General features: G+C 40.3%; 1 protein-coding gene across 1 annotated transcript in view; it reads right to left on the reverse strand.

Moving 5' to 3' along the window:
* Positions 1-1,451: 1,451 nt before the first annotated feature.
* SAXO1 (stabilizer of axonemal microtubules 1) overlaps positions 1,452-24,809 on the reverse strand; it is a 38,865-nt gene continuing 15,507 nt past the window's right edge. The window contains exons 2-4 of the mRNA XM_072030679.1: positions 10,019-10,198; positions 6,947-7,149; positions 1,452-2,627 (exon numbers count right to left, since the gene is read on the reverse strand). Coding sequence (XP_071886780.1) covers positions 1,681-2,627; positions 6,947-7,149; positions 10,019-10,198 — 1,330 coding nt within the window. The 3' untranslated portion in view covers positions 1,452-1,680. The remainder of the gene's footprint in view (positions 2,628-6,946; positions 7,150-10,018; positions 10,199-24,809) is intronic.

The following is a 24,809-nucleotide window of genomic DNA, read 5'->3' on the forward strand; positions in this document are numbered from 1 at the left end:
ATGGTGAATGGGGCTGCATCAGGCTGGCGGGCGGTCACTAGTGGGGTCCCTCAAGGCTCCATTTTAGGGCCGGTACTTTTCAATATTTTTATAAACGATCTGGATGTAGGAATAGAAGGTATTTTGAGCAAGTTTGCTGGTGACACCAAACTTGGAGGAGTTGTGGACTTGAACGAGGGTGGAAAGGCCTTGCAGAGGGATCTAGATAGGTTGGAGAGCTGGGCGATCGCCAACCGCATGAAGTTCAATAAGAGCAAGTGCCGGGTCCTGCACCTGGGACGGGGAAACCCTGGCTGCACGTACAGACTGGGCGATGAGACGCTGGAGAGCAGCCTAGAAGAGAGGGATCTGGGGGTCGTGGTAGACAGCAAGTTGAATATGAGCCAGCAGTGTGCCCTGGCAGCCAGGAGGGCCAACCGTGTCCTGGGGTGCATCAAGCACGGCATCGCTAGTAGGTCGAGGGAGGTGATTGTCCCGCTCTACTCTGCGCTGGTGCGGCCTCACCTCGAGTACTGTGTGCAGTTCTGGGCACCACAGTATAAAAAGGACATGAAACTGTTGGAGAGTGTCCAGAGGAGGGCTACGAAGATGGTGAAAGGCCTGGAGGGGAAGACGTACGAGGAACGGCTGAGGGCACTGGGCCTGTTCAGCCTGGAGAAGAGGAGGCTGAGGGGAGACCTCATCGCAGTCTACAACTTCCTCGTAAGGGGGTATCGAGAGGCAGGAGACCTTTTCTCCATTAACACCAGTGACAGGACCCGCGGGAACGGGGTTAAGCTGAGGCAGGGGAAGTTTAGGCTTGACATCAGGAGGAGGTTCTTCACAGAGAGGGTGGTTGCACACTGGAACAGGCTCCCCAGGGAAGTGGTCACTGCACCGAGCCTGACTGAATTTAAGAAGAGATTGGACTGTGCACTTAGTCACATGGTCTGAACTTTTGGGTAGACCTGTGCGGTGTCAAGAGTTGGACTTGATGATCCTTAAGGGTCCCTTCCAACTCAGGATATTCTATGATTCTATGATTCTATTCTAAGACTGAGCCAGGCTACCTTGCAAGTTGTAGGCTAAGGTGTTGTCTTTGGAATGACAACCTCACATCCGATAGCCTAGCTCTGGGCAGCATGGTGACACAATGAAGGTGCCACCTCCTATAATTTTATCTGATAGTAGTATCTGGCATTATGTCTTTTTGATGGAAGTGAAGAACACAGCCAGGTCTCAGACTCTATTGTCCAACTGTTATTTTCAGCTGTGAGTCCACAGTATGTAATCAAGCTGAAGAGATGGTTATACCACTGTCATCACGGAAGTGGCTGAACCCCTGCTATAACAGCATACACCACTGTGAGATCTCTCTTAGAATCTCATGAAAGGGTTATTTCTGTCAGTTAAAGAGCAGAAGTTAGGTGGGAAAACAAAAATAAAAATACAGAGAAACAAGAATTCATATGTCGTGTCCTTGGGTCTTATGCTTTTTATTTATACAATTGGTCCAGAAAAAGCCAATATTTGGATATTATTTTTTTTTCAAATATAAAATCAATGATTGGTTTTAAAGAAGATTGCAAAAAAAAAAAGAAAAAGAAAAAAAATAATAATAAAGCTGTCATTTTTAGCTCACTGAGGCCCTGCGCTTTGAATCCATTCACAAGAAGGCTACTTCCAGTCTCTTTTCTTGTGTCAACCTTTCAAGCATTCACCTTCAGAAGCGGGGATATAGAGTTTGTGACCATCAGCGTTGGTTCCCTCAAAGGTGTATCCAGGTGGGTCTTTGTAAGAAGCCAAGCATTTAACAATGCCCTTTGGTGTGTAGCTGGTAGTGTAGATGGTTTTTGCATCCAGCAGAGTGTGAGGCCTAGGGCCTGACCATGCAGGTTTGTAGCTCTTTGTAATTGTGAGAAGATGAGGCGGATAATGGGTCCGAAAGGTGCTCAAGCAATCCATTGGTTCATCTGGAAAAGTCAGCTCTGGAGCATGAGTGATAGGCTTTACTCTCTTGCACACCCAGGGCTTATAGTCTTCCTTCATTATAGAAGAGCTATCAAATGGCCCGGTGTTTTTCTTAAGCTGGGCCAGAGATCGGCACATCTTGGCTGGCTTACCGTTTAGGTGTTTGTAGTGTAACTGTGTAGTGGTATGAAGGTCCATTTTCTCTACCGGAGGTACATATTCAACAGTTTTTTTGGTGAATATAGGATGAAATGGCCAAGCTTGGTATTTTTCCTGAAACTCAGTTATAGAGGAAAATGGACAATCATGGAGAGGCTTTGGCTGGTATGGTTTAGCCAGCTTGGCTGGCTTAGCAGGCAGCCCCTTGTAAGAAACTTTGTGAGTAGTGAGGCCATCAAATGGGATCTCACTGGGCTTGTATTTCTCATGCTGATGAATGTAACGTTTCTCCAGAAGGTGTGGGACGTAATTCACTCGGTAATTTGTCATATTCTCAAAGGGATCCTTGCTTCTCTGATTCAGATTCAGAGGTTTGAAGCTTTGAGTGGCAACCGGTCCCCTGTAGAGATAGTCATCTTGGACAACAGTTCTGTGGTCAAATTTTGCTTCTGATGGGTGATACCCACCGTCTGGTCTGATCATCTCTGTCTTTGGTTCATTCCACAGCACATAGTCATCTGAAATGTAAGAGGAATTCTGTCTAAGTACTTGTAAGTACTATCTAAGTACTTGTTCAACTATAATAAGTATTTGCTGGTGTATTGTTGACATATCCTGTTGGAAACCTATTGAAAAAGTCACAGTAGAAAACATTGTACAACAGTGTACTAACCCCTGGAAATATATAGCAAATACACAGAGGAGACAACAAGTTTCATGAAAATAATGCTGTGCCCACCCCCTGCCTACAGAGATGTGAAATGCAATCTCAGAAAATCAGATAATGTTCTAAGTCTTGCAGAAACATTTTCTGCAGGTAACTTTGTGAATCCTGTCCTCATGCTCAGTCAACCTGAAATCACAAACACGGAGTATCATGGCAAGGGCTTTGAATGCTTTCCTTTAATTTTCTGCAGCTATGCTGTGGCTGGTTCAGAGCACAGGCAGGGTATGCCTTTGCCTGCAGGAGACCATAGAGGTGTCTCACCCAGTATCACTGGGTCAAGGAAAACCAGATATCCACCACTCCAACCTTAATGCCAAGTTGCAGAGCTGTCTTTCCTCTTTGCACCTTCTCATCTGAGAATGACCTGATTTCTTAAATGCACAGATATGATGCTCCCTACTCTTGTCTGAGTTCTGGGTTTTGCAGTTGATCTTGGTGTCAGCAAGCTGTGCTGTGTGGCAGTTCCTCTGCTCTTGGCCTTTCCCTGTATGGCATTCCTGCTCTCAATACAAGCAGGAACCAAGAAGGAGCTTATCTCTCCATCTCCAGATTATAGCAAAACTGCTAGAATTTGCAGGCCACATCCGCACTGATCTGAAGGATTGTATCATATCACAGAGAGGGTTCCTACTCCAGAAATCTTGCTATCTAAATACATGACTAAGAAAATTTCTAGGAGATGGTTTAGGGACACCAATATCTTCCTTCTTCATCAGGATACCAGGAAAAGTGAGGCAGCAGTGAGACTTAAAAATTTGCACCAATTCACACTAGAAGTCTGTTGCAAAGCTGCCTAGTTCTCAAACCTGTATAGCAGCCACAAGCCCTTCTTTTTTCCTTCCTAGTAATCTTGTGCAACTTCCCCTAGAGAGCATTATGGTTACTGGTAGGAAGTTGAAATTAAATAGTCTTGGAGCTAACCCAAGTCTCTTTTATTTTTTTATTTTTTTTTCCCCAGTTTTCTCTCCTTTCAAACCACATTGAGAGTCATGAGGAAAATAAGCTTCCAGCTGACTCTGCGCAGGAAGGAAGTCTGGATTTCAAAGTACTAGAGAGTAAATGATGCAATTAGGTATCAGGATATTCAAACTCTCCAATCCAAACAGTTATTCCTTCTGAATAGCAGTGGCCACAGTACTACACAAACACAATTACACACAGGATATGTTCATTACAATGTGAAGTTTACCACAAACAAAGTCTTTTTTTTTTTTTCTTTCCCCTCCACCCCCCCCCCCCCCCCCCCAATTAGATGTCCATTTGAAGTCCTTCTGGTTTAAATCAAGCAGCTCTGCCTTGGCACAGGAGAGCAAGGAGAAGCCACAGGCGCCATGCTGCCCCCAGCCAGCAGCCAGGCCCCATTGCAAGGCACACACAGCCGCAGGGATGCCTGTGCAAGGGAGACAAGGCCTGCAGCACAGGGAATTTCTTGAATGCCACATCCGAAAGCCTTCCCCCACAGAAGCCCATGCCTGATTTGGTGGAGACAGGCATTTGAGTCCACAGGAGAAGGCCTAGCCCAATGGAAACGTGCACTTGCATGCAGGGCTGCCCTCGTGCAGCTAATTAGTACAGACATCTATGAACATGGTGATGTGTGCCAGCATAGATACTCTGCTGCTGCTGTTGGTGCTACTGAAGGCCAGGCTACATGCTCTGCTAGCCTGAGGGGTGTTCAAGCTCATGTTCCTGCTGGGGCAATAAGAGACATCCAGGCAATGCCCTGCTGGTGGGATCCTTATCTTGAGCCTCTGCCCAGGGCATTTTATTGTCCTGGAGAGATGGTCCAACAGGGCGAACCAAAAGCATATACAAATGTGACATTACAGGGGATGTATTAATACACTGATAAAAAATGACAGCTGATGAGACTCAGCCCATGCCTGCAGAAGGACTGGTTCAGAGATCTGACAGTTAAGGAGCCAATCAAGAGCTACAAAAATCCTTTTAGGTTCCCCCATCATTCTTGCTGGAAAATACTCGGTGCGTTTTGGATGTAAGCATGGCTTTTACAAAATATTCAAAATATGACAAGCTAGCCCATCTGTCTTCGATTTTAAAAAATTTACAATCTCTACACATTCAGAGACCTCATAGGCATTATGAATTTATGTTACTTAGTGTAAGCCAGCAGTGCTACTACTCCTTCAAAATATGTTACAATTTTATTGTAACTCTAATTCTTCTCCCATAGATATTAATAGTTTCCCTTGTAGCACAATCTTGAAAACATTAGGGGGTACAAGAGGGAGCAGAGGATATGAACCATATGTTATTGGAGGGTTACACATCCCACTACAAGTGAGACAACACTAAAATTAGATTGCATACCTGCAAATGAACAGAAACAGCCATGCGTGTATCTGAGAATAAATAAGACTCTTGAAACCTCAAGTTGCAAAGTCATCTGACATTAATTGTGATATACAATATCAACATCTTAAACCTACAATGTTATTTGACTTGTGGTGCGTGTAGTAGGAAGGAATCGGACAATACAGTAGGAAAGGCAGTTTAATAAAAAAACAGCACTTGTACGTCTTTTATATGCTGCTTAAATATTTGAATTACTATAATTAATGAAATAGCATGTTACAAAATTTCATACTTGGAGTGTTGATAAGTAAAACCTAGGAGTGCTTAGAGAACAGCACAATGAAAACTCTTTTTGTGAACCTGGGCCTTTAAAAGTGAACAAATTCAGTATGCAACTTGATCTTTCAGGTGGTTTGGATGAAGATTTCTATTTGCAGTGTTTTCTGAAATACTGCAAATTATAACCAAATGTATATATGCTACATTTTATTGGAGTTCTGGAGCAACAGTTAAGGTATTGACCTAAATATTGATAAAAGATACATCTGGTTCAGATACATAGTTACGGATACATAAATAAAGAATGAAAGATCCTCTGCTTGTGCAAAGCAGCCTTCCTCTGTTGCACACAGTGAGGTTATTCCAATGAATACCATCTGGTTACACAGCCTATGCAGAGCAAAACGTTCAAAATTGTGTATATGTGGGTATTTTGCACCTGTGGGTCATAGTCTTCACCAGGCAAGTCATTCTAAATGGACAGTATTTCCTGTATCCTTAATGTAAAAATTCCAGTTCCTGCCATTGCAAATATGCAGCTGTAGTTAAGTCCAACTTGTAGTCATTTCAGCTGGGTAATCTTAGCACTGCATTCACATTCCTCTTGTTTCCTTACTTCCTTTATCATTTTGAGTTTTGAGAAAAATTGTTTCTGTGCAGTGGGACAAATCTCAATGCCAGCACCAATCACAAGTTTTCGTATTTGTAAAGCACAATAAAAATAAGACATTAAAAATATTGTAAGAAATACAGCTATACTAGCTATCTGCCTAGCAACATTTTGCAGCTGTGCAAAAATGGGACAACTCTAATTTTCTCCTTAAGTCTTTCTACCAAAACCAATAGTTACTGTGACAGTGTAACTGAGAGCTTTCCTCCAGTGCATGCAGACAGAGAAGTAACGCTGGTGGAAAGGAAGGAACACAGCCCCACAAAGCCAAACCACCTACACTAAGCTACTGCTACTTAAAAAATAAAGGTATAGTTCACATGTTTTACCAAGAAGAGAGCTTGAGTGCTTTGGATATTTGCATGGAAATTCTGGATGTCCGTAATTCTCATACATGTCTCTCGTATATCCACATATTAACCCTGAAGCACACACAAAACTGGTCCCATGTTTCATGACCTGCTCAGACCTCTTGAATTCTTCACATTTTAGATGTATCAGATCCACTGACTGTGTGGCTCAACCATGCAGTACACCAAGAGTATAGTCAGTATAGCCTAAAGGTAATACTGCTGGTCTTACATTCAGGAGTTCAGATGGCCCTGTTTCTACCTGGGAGCCTGTAGGCCAGCCAAACATGGCCATCAGGTGAATTCAGAGACACCCTAAAGTTTCCATTAATAGGGGACCAGCTTAGCCCCACAAGGTATTCCTCACAATTTTTGTGGCTCCTGCAGACCCAACTCATTGGTATACATGCACAGAAGGAATTACAGTTGCATTTGATCTGTCTTCAAAAATGAAGCTACTTGTGAAGTCCTGAAATGAGAAGCAAAGGCACATACCTTCATAAGTGGATTTTGTGTCCATCTTGGCACCAGAGATGTCTCTTGTCTCACGGGGGAGGCAAGGAAGTACTTGACGGATAGGGTGGGGGTTATAATCTTGTCTATAAGTGGAGGTCAAATCCATGCTCTCATCACTCTTGACATGCTTTTCGGGTTCTTTAAGTTTCAGTGGCAACACTTCATGAGCTATGTAATCTCTCCTGTGAATAATAATTTCATTATGTCTTTCGTATCAAGGACAAAAATATGGTTCTGGACATAGGCAGAAATTAATAGTTCCCCTTACCTTCACAACCCAAGCAAGTTTGGATAGGATACAAGCAGTTAATGAAACACGCTAGCCCTTCATTTTTGGAAATCCAGATTCTGAAAATGGAACTTGGGCAGCTCTGGACAAGCTCATGCAGGACAGATTCCCCCTTTTCTTCACCCAGCAAGGTTAATGGTCTTACTCAAAGCTATTTCTGTTCTTTGGGGAAGGTATACCAGAAGACATAATTCCTTTTATAAAGCCCAGCAATTACATCAGACATCTATCTATACATCTATTATGCATGACAAATGGAACAACAGCCTTCTCAGACAATGGATTGTACAGCCGTTTAACCCCAGATGGAGAGAAAACAACAAAACATTTTTACAGCAAGACACCAGTTGAGGAAAGAAACAATGTGGTTTCTTTCCTCAACTCAACTCAACTGTGGTTTCTTTCCTCAACTCAACTTGCCTCAACAAGACAGGCAGCTTTTTATCATGCATCATTGTAAAATAACTATATGAAGATACTGGGGTAGTGTCACTTAACTAAACATTACAGAAAAAAGATGGAGAAGAAAATTACATCAGCATCTGACCTGAACCTATTTCACCACCCACATCCTCTTGTATAGGGCAGACAGTCTGCTTCCTGGCACCAGAGAGTTCAGTTTCTAGTGTCAGAATAACATTCCGATGGTATACTAATCTGTTTACCCCTTTGGCAGCTGGGCAGGAGAAACGGTCAGTACTGGAGCTATTCTAATATTAACATTACATTTTCCATCAGGAACAATGCTTCTTGAGTCTGGGACTCTGAATTTAACGTGTTAGTCACATAATTTAGGAAATGAACAAGGTTATCAAAAGACTGCGTGGAGCAGAAGGGAGGAACATCTACATGGCAAATTTTTAATTATAGTGGTAAAAACAGAAATGCAAAAGTAAATAATTCCAAGGGTATGAAGAATTCCTCATAAAGACATCACACAAGTTGTAGCCACTTGGTATTCTTTTTTAAGGAGACAAGAAAAGGCAAACAGAAACTACATAGGCATGCAGCAACCTCAGTAGCAGGGAGGATTCAGTAATAGACATGATCTTTCCCAAGCCACTCACAGAGCACAATAAAATCCAATTTTGAAGCAGCCGAGCCTGTACCACAGGCAGGTAACTGATCACAGGCAGGTGATTCTTCACCAGTGTGATTTCCTGGCAGTGAGAGAACTTTCTCTCACTCTGTCCATTGCATTGCAACAGAACCTGCAGTGGAGAGGTCAGACAGAGGACAGATTGATGGGCTGGTAAGTCAGTGGCAACCTGCATCCAAGACACTGTGAAAAATGGTACTGCCTACAACTCCTGAACGTTGTCCAGGAGGCTTACTGCTTCCCTGTAACATCTGACGTTCAGCAGAGGGTTCACTCCATCCATTCACTCTGCCTGAGAGGTGTTTAATCACACAGAAGTAGAGATCCTAGCAGAAATCTAACAAATGGTGACACCTTTACACTAGACCTTAGTACTTTCCAGGTGGATGTCTTTTCTTGCGAGTGCTGACCAGAAGACAGCAAGATTTGCAATCCAATGGCTAGCAGCTCAAGCTCCATTTTCTGCTCTTACAAGGGTACGTGAGTTTTAGTTGTTTGATAAAATGCATGCTCTAAAGAAGCAAGTAGAATTAGTTTATTCTTTTCAGAAGCTTTTCATTAAGCTTCAGGAGTAATAGTTATTACAGGAATCAACATCCTTGTCTGAGCAAGGGTAGTTTTGCTGATTGACCAAGAATTTTCCAGGATTTCTTGACTCCATGGTGGCTGCCCCTCCTTACTGTCCTTAAGAGGATAAAAATGAGCCCAGGATGTATGGGCAGACACAAAGACATCTAGCTGCTTCAGCTGGAAGTGGAAGGCATACATAGAAATGATGTGTGAGAAAGTCTCGTTGAAGCCCTCTGAGTCCCTGCTGAAATCTCTAACATAGAGAGAGGCATCCCACATATGAGCGAAAGTCAGACATTTTGGCCTTCATCTGCAATATTTGTGTTTTAGTTTGACACAACTTAAGAAAGTATAGAGAGGGGAAGGAGTTCGTAAAGCTTGTCAGGATCAGGATGTACAGGTGGTGTTAAGAGTTTGTTAATAGCCATTGGCATCTCCTTAGTCTCCTACTCAGCTCAGCAAAGGCAACTGTGAGGTTGTTTGTGACTGTGCCTCTGAGCGCAAAGAAAGCAAACATCAGGCAACAGTGCAAGTGTGAGGATTTCTGCTGAACACCAGCATTGGGCTGCAGCATAGCCAAGAAGAAAAACTGCCCAGCACGACATAGGGACTACCCTGAGGAGCACACCCACACCCCCTTCCAGTTACCAAGCTTTACCGTATTCATACCTCCTTGCAAACCAGTCACTCAGGTTGCAGTGTACAAAATGCCACTCAAAGCACAGAACAAAAGAAAAATACTCCTCAAATATCATCTGTAGTTTCCCAGGCAATATTTCAGCTTCTTTCCCAGAAGCCTTCCCAAAACAGTAAGAGAACAAAGAGCAGGGCCATGACCGTGCTGCTATGGCCTGTGTTTTCTTCAATCAGATCACATCTCAACCTCCTGGAAGTGCAAGAAAAATAACTGCTGCCCTCCACTGCAACAACTGGCCTCAGACATCCATCACGCCTCACCAGTGCTTTTACAACCCCAGCATTGTTGTCTTCGGGTTCCCCTTGTGGAAAGCAATCATTGTTTTCTCTATTGCCCATCTCTAAAACACACATTCTCTAAAACACAACCTTCATTCTCTTTCACTACTTTTCATACTTTGTAGTTGAGATGCCTTCCATGGGTATCTGTGCCATCTTGTACTCATCCTTTGGTTTGAATGAGTCTCTGGGAAGTGTGCAGGGATAAAGAGGATATTTCTCCATGTACTCCGATAGCACACATGGCTTCTCGCTCTTGTCATAGGGCCTGGTGGGCAGATGTGGACAATGGTGGCATCTGCAAGGAAAAAAATAACAGGGGATTTAGTGCCTCACAGGTCATTTTAGACAGCTGACTGAAAATACCTTCTATAACCTGGCTGTAGGGTACAACTATGCAACAGTGGATAAGTGAACATTGCAATGACTGCTATAGCTTTGGTTATACCAAGTCCAAAATCACACCCTGCACAAAAAATGGGTTGTTTCTGTCTTGGTCTATACCCTGCAGTCACAAAAAGTCAGTGAAGCCAACAAAAAGAGTCTAAGAAAATCATGTTCACCTAGATGAAGGAAAAAATAATAATCTGAAATAGAGACAAGTACTCCATATTGTGCTGGACTGGAAACTCCATTTAATGTTCCTTTTATTCAATTTCTCATTAATTTGTTATCCTACTCTGTACACTTATTGAGCTCACTTGAGTAGATAAGTGAGAAAAAAGGTGACAGTTTGGGAATCTCTATTCACTCCTCTAAGCACTCACACTTGGACAGCAGTGCTCTGGATTTAAATGGCACATATGCAGAAAAATAGAGACATGAGCCATAATGATCTAGATGTCCTCCTGCCATAACTAGTCACATTTGTTCTGAGATCAGCAGGAGCAATACCAAGGAAGTATCTCGTATGAAATTCTGAGCATACATGCTGAGAGCAGATGTTTGTACCTTGATAAACATGTATGCGCCTTCTATGATTAGGCTCCTGAAAACTTACAGAACAGCTCTAAAGATGAAAATAATGATATGAATCATTTCATCACATTTTTGCTATTTGCTGTTCTTTCAATGCTTCACAAAATCCGTTCTTTTCTGAAAATGTCACTTCTGTAGTAAGCCAGAGCCTTCAGATTAAATTAGTTCCATCAGCTCCCATAGATCACCAATGTGATGCACCAGTACAAGCCTTGCTGCTGGTGAGAGGGTACATCTGCAATCAGAAGCCATAGCGTGGCACACTTAAGGTGTCAGGGTAGGGGAATGAAGGCTGACATGTGAACAAGAGAATCAACAGAAGGGTGAACAGAACAATCCACCCTTTAGTTCTAGTGAAGATTTTCTGGAGGACAGTACCTAAAATATGGAAAACGTAATTTGTTAATTCCCAAAGCAGTTACATATGTTGTTGACTGCTGGTGTTGACTTTGAGGACATCATTGTTTATGCCAGCTGAAGCTTCTAAAACCTCTACACCACAGTAAGTATATTAGTTCTGGAAATGGTCTCGTATGAAGCCATATGACCACTACTAAAGCTGTGGTGCTTTCCAGTCTGTTTTCACTTATGTAGCTGTGTACACTTGACGTCACTGTATGCTCTCCCAGGAGAGGGTCAATTTCTACTGCTACTTGCACACAGAAGTACCATAGCTCCTAGAGATCAGAAAGCTATCCTGAAATGACTTTTTCAAAACAACAAAAAACATGGCATCCTCCTCCGTATCTACAGATTTGAGCCAATACAGGCCAATTGACGTGGTAAACAATAAATTTCTCAGTATGGCCCCCTGAGGTGAAGTTATTTTTGAAGCTAAACATTCTTAAAATTAGTGTTGATTATTAATCACTCCCTTAAATTATACAAAACCAAAGTCATATGCATTCTATTTTTTCAGTGAGAGTAAATCTTAGAAACATGGAAATCATCTAAAAGATACCATACTTATTTCAGAGGCTCACCAAATTTCTTAATTAATACTGCATCCTAATCCAAAGCAGTTATCTATTTAGAAGTCTGTACTCTCTCTGAGCAACATATTATTTACTAGGGCGCAAGCATTTTCCAAAGGTTGTGTTACTGAAAGAAATGGTAGGGAAGTGACATTTTTTGTTTTCTTCTTGAATGAAAGAGGGCTGTGTATAAAACAAGTTTGTGTTTTTCATTACAGGATTGCTACTAATTGTCTTCAGCATTTCCTGCATTATGTTTTTGTATACAAAATCCTTTAGGCCATGCAGAAATGTATAACATTAAAGCTGCGCTACTGTTGGGACTTCTAACCTAGACATGATGAGGCTAGATTTGTTAAAACTCAGACACTTTCCAGAGACTTTGAAGAGATAAACTATGGAGTTATCATTTCTTGAAACAGATTCGGTATTATTCTCTACTGATCACTACCATTACAGGTGTTTACAATAGCAAGAATAAGTCCCGTTACAGAATCAAGATCTCTCAATGCTGGATGCTTCTCCATAACAAAAGAAAGAGCAGTGTAGCCATAACCAGGCTCAGTTCTGGCCTCAAGCAAAGGGTGGAACAGAAAATATTTGTGTATCTGTAGACCAGCAATTTGTGCAACTTAATAGAAGCAAAAAAATCTTTGAAGGCCCAGCATCCATTGTACAGACACTTCAGGGTACGTTTATCCCAGATGAGCTCTAGTCCAGTGCTCTACCAGAGGTCATCTCTCTTTCTGTATGGAGCTCAGACTGGGATGTGCACCAGAATGAGGACACTGAGGACTAGCAAATTTTCTGCAGAAGCTCACTCCTGACTGTAACTAAAATACCACCATGGATCATCCAGCACTGGTGACCTCCTTCTTTCCATGCTGTGGCCAGGCCAGAGCAGTGTGCAGAAGGCTCATCCTGTCAAAGACAGACTTTGGATTTCACCCTCAGATTTCTTCCCAGAGACATAACAGTTTATGTCCCTTTCTCGTTTGATTTAAACCTGCTGGAGTCAATGTGAACTTTGCTGATTAAGGACTTCAGGAACAAGCCCATGGGACTCACAGTGAGAGGAGTCCTCTGGTTTTATGTCTCATACATCATTCCTGTCAAAGTCAGAGTGTTCCCTTCTGAATGTATGTTTCCCAGTGCTCCATCTAGTCCAGATTTGAGTTATCCATTTGAAAGAACTTCTATACTTAGCAAAATTACTGTTAAATCAGATGTTGAGCAATTGAGGGTCAATCAATGTCTGATTACTCTTGCTTGTCCACATGACATTCTTGAAACGCACTTTGTGACAAAAACCTTCCAAGCATAGGCTGCACTGACACTTTCTGGCCACGTCTGTGGTCTTTTAGCATTCCTAGGAATTATTCCTCATCCTCCAAGGGAAAATGATCTGCCCAGTCTTTCTGCTTCAAATCTGTTGGCTTCACACTTCCCTTAAATGCACTTTCTTCCCACTGCTCTCTTAAAGTCTCTAACACAGCAAGCTAGTCTTAAGTTTGACTTTGGAATGTGTTGATGAGGCCCTTATGTTAGCTTTTTATGACAGAATTCACTCAAACAGGGTGAAGGAAATAGTTATACCACCTCGTTCACCATGGCCCTGCAGTAGCACTTTGCAAATGAGGAATTAATGACACTTCATTAACATCATCAGGTAGTATCCCATTACAGCTCACACAAGGGTTTGGAGAGGGTCTCTTCCAACACTGAGCTCCCAAAGTGTTCCAGAGCAGAGGTTCTGTGCATCCCCCTGCCTGTGTCAGACAGGCTCTCTGTCACAAGCTTTTGGTCCTGTATCCTGACACGTACCCAAGGCAGAGGCCTGTGCCTACCCAACGGCCCTGTTAGGAGTAGGAGACATGAGGGGTCCTGCAGATCAGCATGGCAAGGGTGGGTAGCCCAGATAGCTCCAGAAGACCACACAGAAGTAGGAAGGGAACAGTTTGCTGAATCTATATTCTTCACCTTACAGAGATCTGGTTCTGTGAACACTAGGGGTCTTCTGAAGAACCTGGGATTGGAAAAAAAGGACAGCATCTCCTGCAGATAGTAGCAGCCCTAGAGTGCCAAGTAGTTTGCCTTGTGATAAAGCTAAGCCTTCATCAGGGACCAGAATGATCTGGCAGTGCTTTATACCTCAACTATTCACCCACTCTTCATGTGTACATTTCTCCTTTCTCTGTTTTCAGGCACAAAAAAACAGAATGAGATTTTTCAGAGCTAGCTCTTCAGAAACACACTTTCCAAAAAATAAACCTCTCAAAATTAGACAGAAACACAAATCTGAATCTTCTGTGTTCTGTTATTTTGCACTAAATTGCAATGTGTGCCCACAGATATTAGATTAACACACTCTATAAGACTACAATCAGAATATGATCACGATTAATAGCTCACCACCAACATATGATATAATAAAAGCTTCACTTCTGCATTCTGAGAGATATTATTGAAAATATTTTACTGAAGAATAATGTAAATAACAGAGCAAAACTATTAAATAAAAGAAATGGAAGAACACTAGACCTTGCATTTTGGTACACTTTACTACTCCTTCTGGCATGATAAATATTTATAAAAGAACTGCATAATTCTCCAGTACTGAATTCACTGTTATGTGTCTGCTGCAAGTTGGCACACTAATGTCAGAACTAAACAGCTCAAGTCATAAAAAATGGTATGTTACCTTATAGTCACTATTGTTTTAGTACTGCATATGTCAAACTGTACCTCCTTTTCTAAATGCTGACGAGACCTAGATTTTGACATTTCTTAGGCTTGCCTGTTTAGATGATTGTTTTTTGTTGTTGTTGTTGTTGTTTGATAGTTTTTGGTTTTTTGGCTAATTGTACCCTGATTTTCACTTGTCCAAATTATTCTTTACTTGATTAGGGTTTATCAAGTTAACCCGGCCAGTATTTTTAATCAAGTATGACAAGGAAATGCATAGGTTTTTTAGGCCCACTAAGAATTACGGAAGAACACCAGACTCTTGGAGGGGTAGAAAGCTAGAGAATTTCCATTTTGAACCATTTAGATTTCCAGTAGCCTAGAAGCAGACAATGATATCTTGCAAGCAAATATTTCCCAGCAAGGGAACCTACACTGCTGAAGTTTTGGACTCATTCTGAAAACTTTTTCCATTTGGCAGAACTGAGCCTTCTAATTCCATATAATGTGCTGTCCATATTTCCAGCATAAAATTAGCAGTTATATACATTATTGTATATGTAAATCAGAATATTAGTATAAAGGACATCTATGTAGGAAAAAAGTGACAAAATTCACATTCTGCAGTTTATACATTTGATGTGGGAAGTGACCCTAGACCTCTTATTCCCCAGGCTACACTCTCAACCACAAAAGCAACAGCTGTCTGAGATTTGGATCTTATGCTCTGTAGATGAACAAGTAATGTGTTCTGTGTAGTTCAGTTAATTCTCAACAGCACCACCAAACACAAACTTTACACCAGCTGACATCAGCTCTCATCAGAAGGCACTGGCTTTGAAGAAAACTGAAATTACTGTATGTCAACATGTCCTGTTAGTCCACAACAAGAAAGCCAAGAATTCAAAAGAGCATCAGTGATAAATCACACTTGCTCTGAAATTTCATCCAGGCAAAAGATTCCAGATGTGTTGTCCATGTGAAAATAAGATGATCGGGACCTTGCCATTGTGGAGAAACATAGGGACAAAGAAACATTCATATAGATGAAATACTGTATCATATGAAAATACTATGGGCATGTGTTCCTTAAAGTTAAGCATCAGGATTTTTTTTTTTTTTGACTAAAAAGAGCACTCTCAGCTTACAACTGGAGAAGATGTAACTTGTATTGTGATTAAGCTAGTTGAGGTGCATCAGCAAGTGTAAGCTGCTGCTGAAACTCAGCCCACTTGTTTTTTTTGTCATTTTTGACAGACTTGTACCAAATTTGTTAAGTATGAGAAGACATAATATGTTCTGAAACTATGTTAGCAGAATGTGGATAACTAGGCAATAGCATGTAACTCACCTACCAGTCTGTGCAGTCAGAAGAAGATACTCTCAGTTCAACAAAAGTCTAATTGTTTATAGCCATGGGGTCTTTGGTTCTGCCGTTACCTGTTCCCTCTCTCATATCACCCCACACATGTACACCTCTGTGCTATATCCCATGTCTACATTTTCAAGGCCTCTGTTATCACACCAGGCCTGTATTGTCTTGCATTGCATTACTATGATAGGGTCATAAGCTTTGCATTATGCACAGAAATACAGGTTACCACTAGCTATATAAAATTGTGGCAATAGAACATGATTGCACAGAGACAAGCAGAACTAAAATAAATAAGGTGATGGCCACCTGGACATTAGAAGAATTGCTGTTAAGTTAAAAAGAATAAAACAAAGCCCCATGCAAGCCAAGAGAAATTCAAACTCTAGTTAAGTCCTGAGGTCTCATAGAGTTAATACAGAGCCTGCAGGTTTTTCTAGTGATGGGAATCCTGTATTTATTGGGCTTTGGGGCTACATAAATAAAGGTATTATGGTCCCTCCTTAAATTTTATTTTGTCTCTTACATTATTCCAATGCCTAGCACAACAGAGGTTTTGAGGTCGGTTTCCTAGCAAAGGGCAGATACAATACTGATATCAATAATAGACATAATGTATGTATAACAATAAATAATATTTATTATTTAAGTTATATATGAGGCCCCAAACAGATGTTGTGAATGAGCATGGCAGATTTTTGTTGCTTACCAAGTCAATAGTCAGTATCTGGTTCCCTTCATCTCAGACAACTCCATTGTTGGAAAACATTTTTAGCCACAGTTTTTCTAATCAAAAACTAACACCAACATAACTTCTGTATTCTCAAGAAAAAAAAAAAAAAAAAAGCCAAGAATTTGAAGTACATTAAAAAAGACAATGATCACATATAATCTGTGGTAAGTGGTTCTGATAGTCCACTTCAGAAGTACTGGTTCTGATAGTCCACTTCAGAAAAACTATTTCAGATTAACGGCAGTTTCAAAGGCAGATAAAAAAATATATGCAAGCCTGGAGAAAGGATTGAGTAAAGAATTCCCCCCAAAATCCCCCCCCAAAAATGGAAATATACATTAAAAAGACAAATAAAAATAAACAAATCAAACAACATTGTTTACCCCACACAGCAAGCTGATTACAGGTTCGATAAAAAGTCTGGAAAGCAAAACATTCAGAACTGAAAATAAAAGTTCTTTCCAAAAGTGATGGTGTAACTTGTTGTCATGGATTGGTGCACATTTTCAGGCTACAGGCAGAAGGATATTTGTAGTTTTACCCTGTAGCTGCTCACTCCACATTTAAGGATATCAGATTAGATGGACGACAAATCAGATCTGGAATGGCATATTTTTCTACAGACTCTCACAATGCATGCAAACAGCATTCACTCTTGGCTCACAAAGCAAGAATCTTCAGCTTAACCTGCTAATTCCTGTCTCATAAAATGCCCCCTGTTACATGACGTTTCCAGCTTCCATTGTGCAGCCAAGCAGTCAGCACCAAGTGCTGCATTGCAATCGGTTACACATGTTGATACAGGTTGAAAACAAGCATTTCTTGCAACATCTTGCACAAGAGTGTTGTGCCCTCATGTGGAGGAATTAAGGTATGAACAATAGCTCTTCCCCTGTGTAAGCTGATCATGCTGAGAGCAGCACTCTTTTGTTTGATTAAATTGCACCTGTATTGCTCAGAGTATCTCATAGTCAAAAGCAAGATGGAAATCGGATGAGAATACCTTTTGAAATCAGTAAGAACTACAAATCAAACTTACAAAGGGTAAAATGAATGCAACTGACTTCAAAGGTCTTGGGTGCATCTAAACTGAAGTAAAGATGAGACATACAAACAGTTTATTAAAAACACATTTAAACCAAGAATGGTTAACTTGGAGCCACAGCCCAGGACCAGAATCCAGGGTGTTTGATTTCGTTTTCTGTATTTACCAGTCTCCACAGTCAGCATAGCTCTCTGAGAGCTAAAGTACAGCATTCTTCAGAGAAGTAGAAGGAATCCTGTGAGGATTTTTCAAGATTTCAATGTTATAGAAATCTCTAGCTCAGGTGGAACTATGATAGCGTCCAAATAAAGATAGGAATGTGAAAATGCACCAGAGAAATGGGATATGCTCTATGTCAGGAACTGATGATTAATAGACAGGCTGCAAAGAAAATCACTGAAGGTGAGTCGTTGTGCAAACTTTTCTTCCAAGCAATGGAGATGCAATGAGAGATCCAGCTACATGACTGGGTTACCAAAGAATAGATGATAGATTAGATGTCTGCGAAAGGAAGACAAGCATGCAAGTGCAAAGTATCAAAGCATATTGCATATAAATATTGGATGTGGTAATAATATCAAGACAATGAAAACATTTTGGTGGGGCACATCAAAGGTACAAGGTTCTGCTTTTAGATGGTGAATGGTCTTGAAACAAAAGGTGAAAGTGTAATAAAAGAAGAGATCAGTTGGGAGAAGTTTGAAGTACTTGTGATCATAACAGTACAAAAATAAATAAATAAATAAATAAATAAATAAATAAATAAATAAATAAACTCTGTTGAATTCCCACCCAACTCAGGAGCTTTTTTCTTTGTGTCATATCATAATGTTTAATTCTGGATGCAAAACTGCACTTTTTCTTTGGAACATAGACTTTAACCAAGTGCTATAAGAGATGGATCAGTAATCACCTCCAAATGAATAGAAGTGATAGCAGAGAGAGAGAAGTTTGACACATTTGCACACACATTGTCTTCATTGTGAAATCAGGCAAAAGTTTAACAGAAGAGGAACACACATTTATAGATGTACAGTGCTTATCACTGGGAAAAAAATGAAATGTGGTCAGCCAGCCCCCTGAATTCACCCACATCAGAATGCTACCACTGGGAATGTGGAAGGATGCCAATACTCTAGTTTTTGCTATTACATGTTGTTGTGGTCGTGTCCCTTTCAAAAGCTGCAGGCCGTCATCATGGTCATCCTTTCAATGACTAAGTGAACATCAAGCAAAACCCCTTACTGAGCTTGCTATATTCCACATAGCCTGGAAACACTCCTGTGTTTTTTCACATTTTTTATCTTACTTTCTACATGTGCAACCAATAAAAAAATTCTTGTTACAATCTTCCCATTAATTTCACCTCAAATACCCTCAATGAGTAAACATTCTACTGTCTCTTCAATACTCATCAATATGATTTTTATTAAATTATCACAGGCGATAATTTGCAGAAATAAATACATGTATAACTATATTCCTATCTCCTTCAAACGTGTTCTCTTTGAAATAATATAAGCAATTAAGAATATTGACTCATTCAAAACAGAAAGTATAGCAAGTAGAAAGGAAGTCTTAAAGATCCTCATTGTCATAAATCTTTCCCTCCCCCCCAAAAAAAAAAATAATAGTATATATATATATATATATATATATATATATATATATATATATATATATATATATATAAGTCTGTGCAAATGAAGGCAATAGCATAGACTCAGTAACTATTGTGTTATCAGTATTCACTCATCCTAGCCAGACACAGGAAACAACAGAGAAACTGATGCCAAAATTCACTTTCAAGAGTTCCAGGATCTGTAATAGTGAGAGCACATACTAAAAATATGTGGTTGCATTATTTTTGTCATCTGACACAAGACATTAGCAAAAGAAAGGTCCAAATAGTCCAATAATTTTAATAAATTACTTGTGGAAACAGTATCCTTTAACACTGGAATGTGCTCTTGATAGTAAACAGGTAGATAACTATATCTAGGGATACTAAACTTGGTTGGTAATGGATTTAACTTCACAAAATGGATACGATTTATCTATGCCCTCCAACTGAGAACTGAGCTTTATATCCCTCTCTACCAAGACAGCAGACAAAGAGCAATTAGACCTGTTATGAAGTATTATAAAGCCATCATTATTTCATGTGTGAAAGCTCTCAGATTTCAGTAAAATAACACAGTCACTGCATATCACATTTTATACAATCTCAAGATGACAGATTTTGTAACTTACTAAAGCAAGACCTAGTGAAATTTTCCCTGTATGTGTATACCCACTGCACCTAACCAGCAATGACGGAGCAAATACTTTTACATCTAAGACTGTATAGAACTGCCATAGATCAGGTAGATGCATATATTTGGTATTTACTTGAGATGAGAGAGCAAGGAAAGTATTTTATATAAGCCAAAATCCAAGAGATTCACATATCAGACCTCAGAGAATTCAACTGTAATCCACAAAGTTTGACCAGTATAAAGTAGACAATGTTTCTTCCTTACGTGAAGCAAGGTGTTTGGATGTTGAATGTCCAGTGTTATTGTCAACAAGCTATGCCCATACTTAGGACGCAGACCAGGTCAGTGAATCCTGTCTGGGGTGGCAGGGGCAGAGACAACAGAGGGACATGTGACCTTCTGAAGTATCAAACAGCTCAACGCCATTTCAGGCTTGCAGGGCTATTATAGCTTGTAAAACAGTATCTTTAAAAGTGTGCTAGGGAGGTATTGAATGAGGGCAACTTCTCTTCTAGACTGATAACTAAGAGCTTCTCGTACAAATGACAGGCATCCCTTATGTTTTGTCTGCTAGCGTGTTCACGCTATTGAGGAACAAAACTCATGGAAATAACTACATTGGAAACTTGGAAAGATTCAAGAAAACTTCTAGATTTAGATGTTTTCTAGGCTGCAAAATTGTTGGCCAAAAGAAAGAGTGAAATTAAGGGCATCAGAGAAAGGAATGAGGGAATGAATCAGGATTGAAGACATCATGGTGCATCTGCTGTGCCTGCTGAAATGGTAGGGAATGGATTACATAGATTAACTGTGTCATCCTTCATCCTAGTGATCATATGAAACCTCAGGTCTCAGTAATACAGTACATCTGGAGTGAAAAATGATTTAGTATGAAACAGTCATCAACTTTGTCTGAACAGATGGCTACCAGTCCTTGAAAAGAAGGTGGAGATTTGGAAAAGTCAAGTACACCCACATATACTGGGGTCAGAAATGGCAAATACTAACATGTATCTGGGGGAATTGACTGTCTTCTGGCTGCACCTGAGAAACAAATGAAGGACCTTTTTCCCCTATTCCGGTAGACCACAGGAATAACAGTGGCCTGCCCATGACCCACTAGTTCAAAAGTCCAGTGTGTGGAAATGCTATGCTGAAAATGGAAAACACGCCTCCTTCTGAAGAAACTGCTGAGCTAAAGGTCAGTGCTCATAAACAGTACTCATAAACAAGCTCTTAAATGGAAAGCCTATTTTTTGTTGTTTTTTTTTTTTTTGTTTTGTTTATTTGTTTGTTTTAATGTGAAGCAAATCCCTCAATCTAAGCTCCACAATTCTGAACTACCCTGGACTTTCACTTTGGATACAGACTTTGTGTTTGGCCACTATGATAATGAGGAGGCAAAATCTTGGCTATCATGAAGGTTCTTTAAAAATTTAGACTTCATTCAAATGTTGGTGACTTGCATTCTAAATAGAAATATGTTAGACTTTCCTTGGCTCCTCTTATTTAAGCTCATTTTTTGTTGTGGGTATTCGGAGGAAAGCCCAGTCACACTGAGTGATGTAGAGAAAACATAAGTGGAGAAATAATGGAAATAATTGAAACATCTGTGAAAACTGAAAGGAATCAAAGCTATCTAAATAAGTACACCAGCATATGGATAATTAGGCCCAACACTGCTCTCCTTCACACCATTTCAGTGTGAGTAATTCCAGGAAGTCACCTGAAGCACAACAGCAGCATATAAACTATCACAAACTGTACATAATTTGGGCCAACCACTTTCTCTGCTATATTGTGAATGCATGCATTACAGAAATCAAATTTTCTACACGTACTTTCATGCCTGTATAGGACACATCCTACATGATTGAATGACTTTCCTTTCAGATGGCCTCTAGAGCAGAAAATGTTGTCTGTCCTAAATCCAGTAACTCCTGTTCTTCAGGAAATTAACCATCCATAAGTCATGACTGCAATGGAAATAAATATTACTGATCATACAAAAAATGTGGCCATGCAGACAGAAAGCAAAAAGCAAGAGAAGAGATAATGGAAACCCAGACACATAAATCAATGAATTTAAGACTACTAAGAGAAGGGAATTCATTCAACAATGTACTTCTATTAACATCCAGGTTTTAATGTAGAAGATAAAATGGTTTTGAGCCACTTATCTCAAGTGAATTAAATGACAATTGTAATGTAAGTAGTGCCATTCCTCCACGACAAACAAATGATGTGCCCAAAGTAAAACAAAGCAAAGAGAAACCAACTCAGAGGATGAGGTTGGCAGTGAAATCCAAGAACATTTCCGTGTCCTGTTTACACAATTAGGGGCACCTGCAAGGAGAATAGACTATTTTCTTTCCTAGTGAAATTAAAAATAAAGAGCCAGCTTGCCTCAGGATGGATGTTACTGCTTGCAGAGAGTTTCTGAGACAATAGATTAGTGCTTCTAATCTATGCAGCCTTGAATTGAACATCTTATCACAGAATATAGTGAAATAGATATACAAGTACTTGGGAAGAACAGACAGAGAAGTGTTTTAGAGTAAAATTGAATATTTAATAGTAAGCATTTTAATAATTGCTGAGATGTGAATTAATTGATTTGAAACAGAAAAATCTTTCCCACTGTTTTGTGGTAAATTAACAGCCAATGCCTTTACCTCCACTGAGACAAAGCATGCTGGAAAATGAGAATAGGAGTTGAGATACAGAGCCACATTTGTCTGCCTCATGTTTGATCTTGAGAAACTCCCTTGTATCCAGTGCAAACTGCTCACAGTGCCCTCAAGTAAAAAAAAAAAAAAAAAAAAAATGAGGATATTATTTTATCTCTGCTCACAGGTTATCCACCAGTCAATCTCACTTAACTTACCTATCCTGCTCCCCAGCCCCAGCCTCAACCACAAATAAGAGTTACCATTGGTCTATTTTTACAAGTGAAAGCAGAAAGGCGAAGTGATGTTGCAGCAGGTGCCAAGGACAGCCGTATTGAAGCCAGTGGCTGCTGAATTCTGGCTCCATTGTTCTGATCCATGGGCCCTTCAGGTTGTGGCCCCTGCCCAAACACTACTGCAGAAGACTGCTGGTCTTGTAAATACCAACTTTCACTATTAAATTAATACAACCAAAGTGATCAAAAAACAGAAGCCAAGCTCAGCAATCCTTTGTTTATTAGGCAAAGGACACTCAGATGTGAACTTTAGCTTGTCTTGTCATAGCCTCTGCAGGTAGAAGTGTTGTGCTCTCCTTCAAGTCAGAGGGTTAAACCACAACAAGGTCAAGGTCCAGTCACAAAAGTGGTGTGACCATTGCTATAGGAAGGATGAAATGCAAATGCAAAAAAGGTCTAGACCAGAACACATCCTAACTACACTTAAAGTCAAGTATCTGCCTCAAAGATTAGAGCTAGGACAGAAACTTAATGAAACAAAATGAAAGGCAGGATTCTCAGTCAGCATTATTTATAAAATCCTAAAGCCTTGCTCTCATTTTGAGTTGAGGCCAATTTACACTGAGCCACACAGAGAAGAAAGAAAACACTTTGGGGTAAAAGACTTAATTTCTCTCATCTGAAATAATATGTCTGCACTGAGTGGTATCGCCAAGTGTTTCTTCATCATGAATATAAGCAGAAAACTGTGCTACACATGGAGACTTGACACCTCTTTCAGAGTCCTTCAAGTCTGGTATGGGATAGCTACTCTATATTTCACAAAGGTCTGCCAATTGCTGCCATGACTGCTGGTTCTGCTGCCACAGTAGAAGCCATCTTCCTCTGTGTCACGGTGAGTCCCTCCCCTCTGCTCACACAATGGACTCTTTCATATCTCATCTCTCAGTGACAGTGTTCTCCAGAAAGGAGGAATTCTCTGCCTTGTCAACCCTGACCCCTCCCAGAATCTCACCCATTTTTCAAGGCACATCTCAAAACCTGTGGGCCATATGCACATCCACAATCCTGGCCTGGAGTCAGTGTAATTCCATTACGCAGAGTGCAGATCCAGCCCCACAGTATGCATTTTTTTTCTGGTGCCTTTGCTTTTTCTTCAGCTGTGTTCCTGCTTCAGCATGTTCTGAAAACTTTGATGACACCTGATGTGGTGGTGGCATGTTTTGCAATCTGTGCACCTTCTGACCACAGCCTAGTGTCCTCGAACCATGTAAGTTTTAGAAAAAAAAATGTTTTTAAAGAAATAGTTACACAATACATTTATTTATTATAATAAAGGGGAAAATAATTTCCTTTCATCTTTAGGAAAAACGGTAATTATGATGAAGAGGCAAATGGACTTTAAAAACTGTCTTAGATTCAGAGAAACTGGAGAAATACCCTGGCTAATTTCGTTTTACACTAGTGAAACAAAGAGCTATTCCTATGCACTTGGTAGATTTAAACCAATGTACAACAGCAGCATTTAGGAAGAAAATAAGGTCCTGTATTCTTTTAATAGGACTTTAGCTTGGTGCCATAGTAAAAATGAATGCTGCTGCAAAACATATGCTAAAAGCATGCTTTCAACAAGTGTTCTAGCTTTCAGGAAGCATAAGAAGAGTGCTGATAAAACTTTGGCAGAAGATCTCCAACATCTGCTTACTGTGATCACTGTTAGAGTGGGATGGGATGGGATAGAAAATTAGAATAGAATAGAAAATTAGAGTAGCGTAGAGTAGCGTAGAGTAGCGTAGAGTAGAGTAGCGTAGAGTAGAGTAGAGTAGAGTAGTTCAGTTGAAAGGAACCTAAAAAGATCATCTGACTTTCTCAGGGCTATCCAAAAGCCAAAGCATGTTACTGAGGGCATTGTCCAAACACCTCATGAACACTGAGAGTCACGGGGCACCAACCACCTGG

This window comes from Anas platyrhynchos, chromosome Z (genome assembly GCF_047663525.1).
Source record: "Anas platyrhynchos isolate ZD024472 breed Pekin duck chromosome Z, IASCAAS_PekinDuck_T2T, whole genome shotgun sequence".
NCBI classification, from domain to species: Eukaryota; Metazoa; Chordata; class Aves; order Anseriformes; family Anatidae; genus Anas; species Anas platyrhynchos.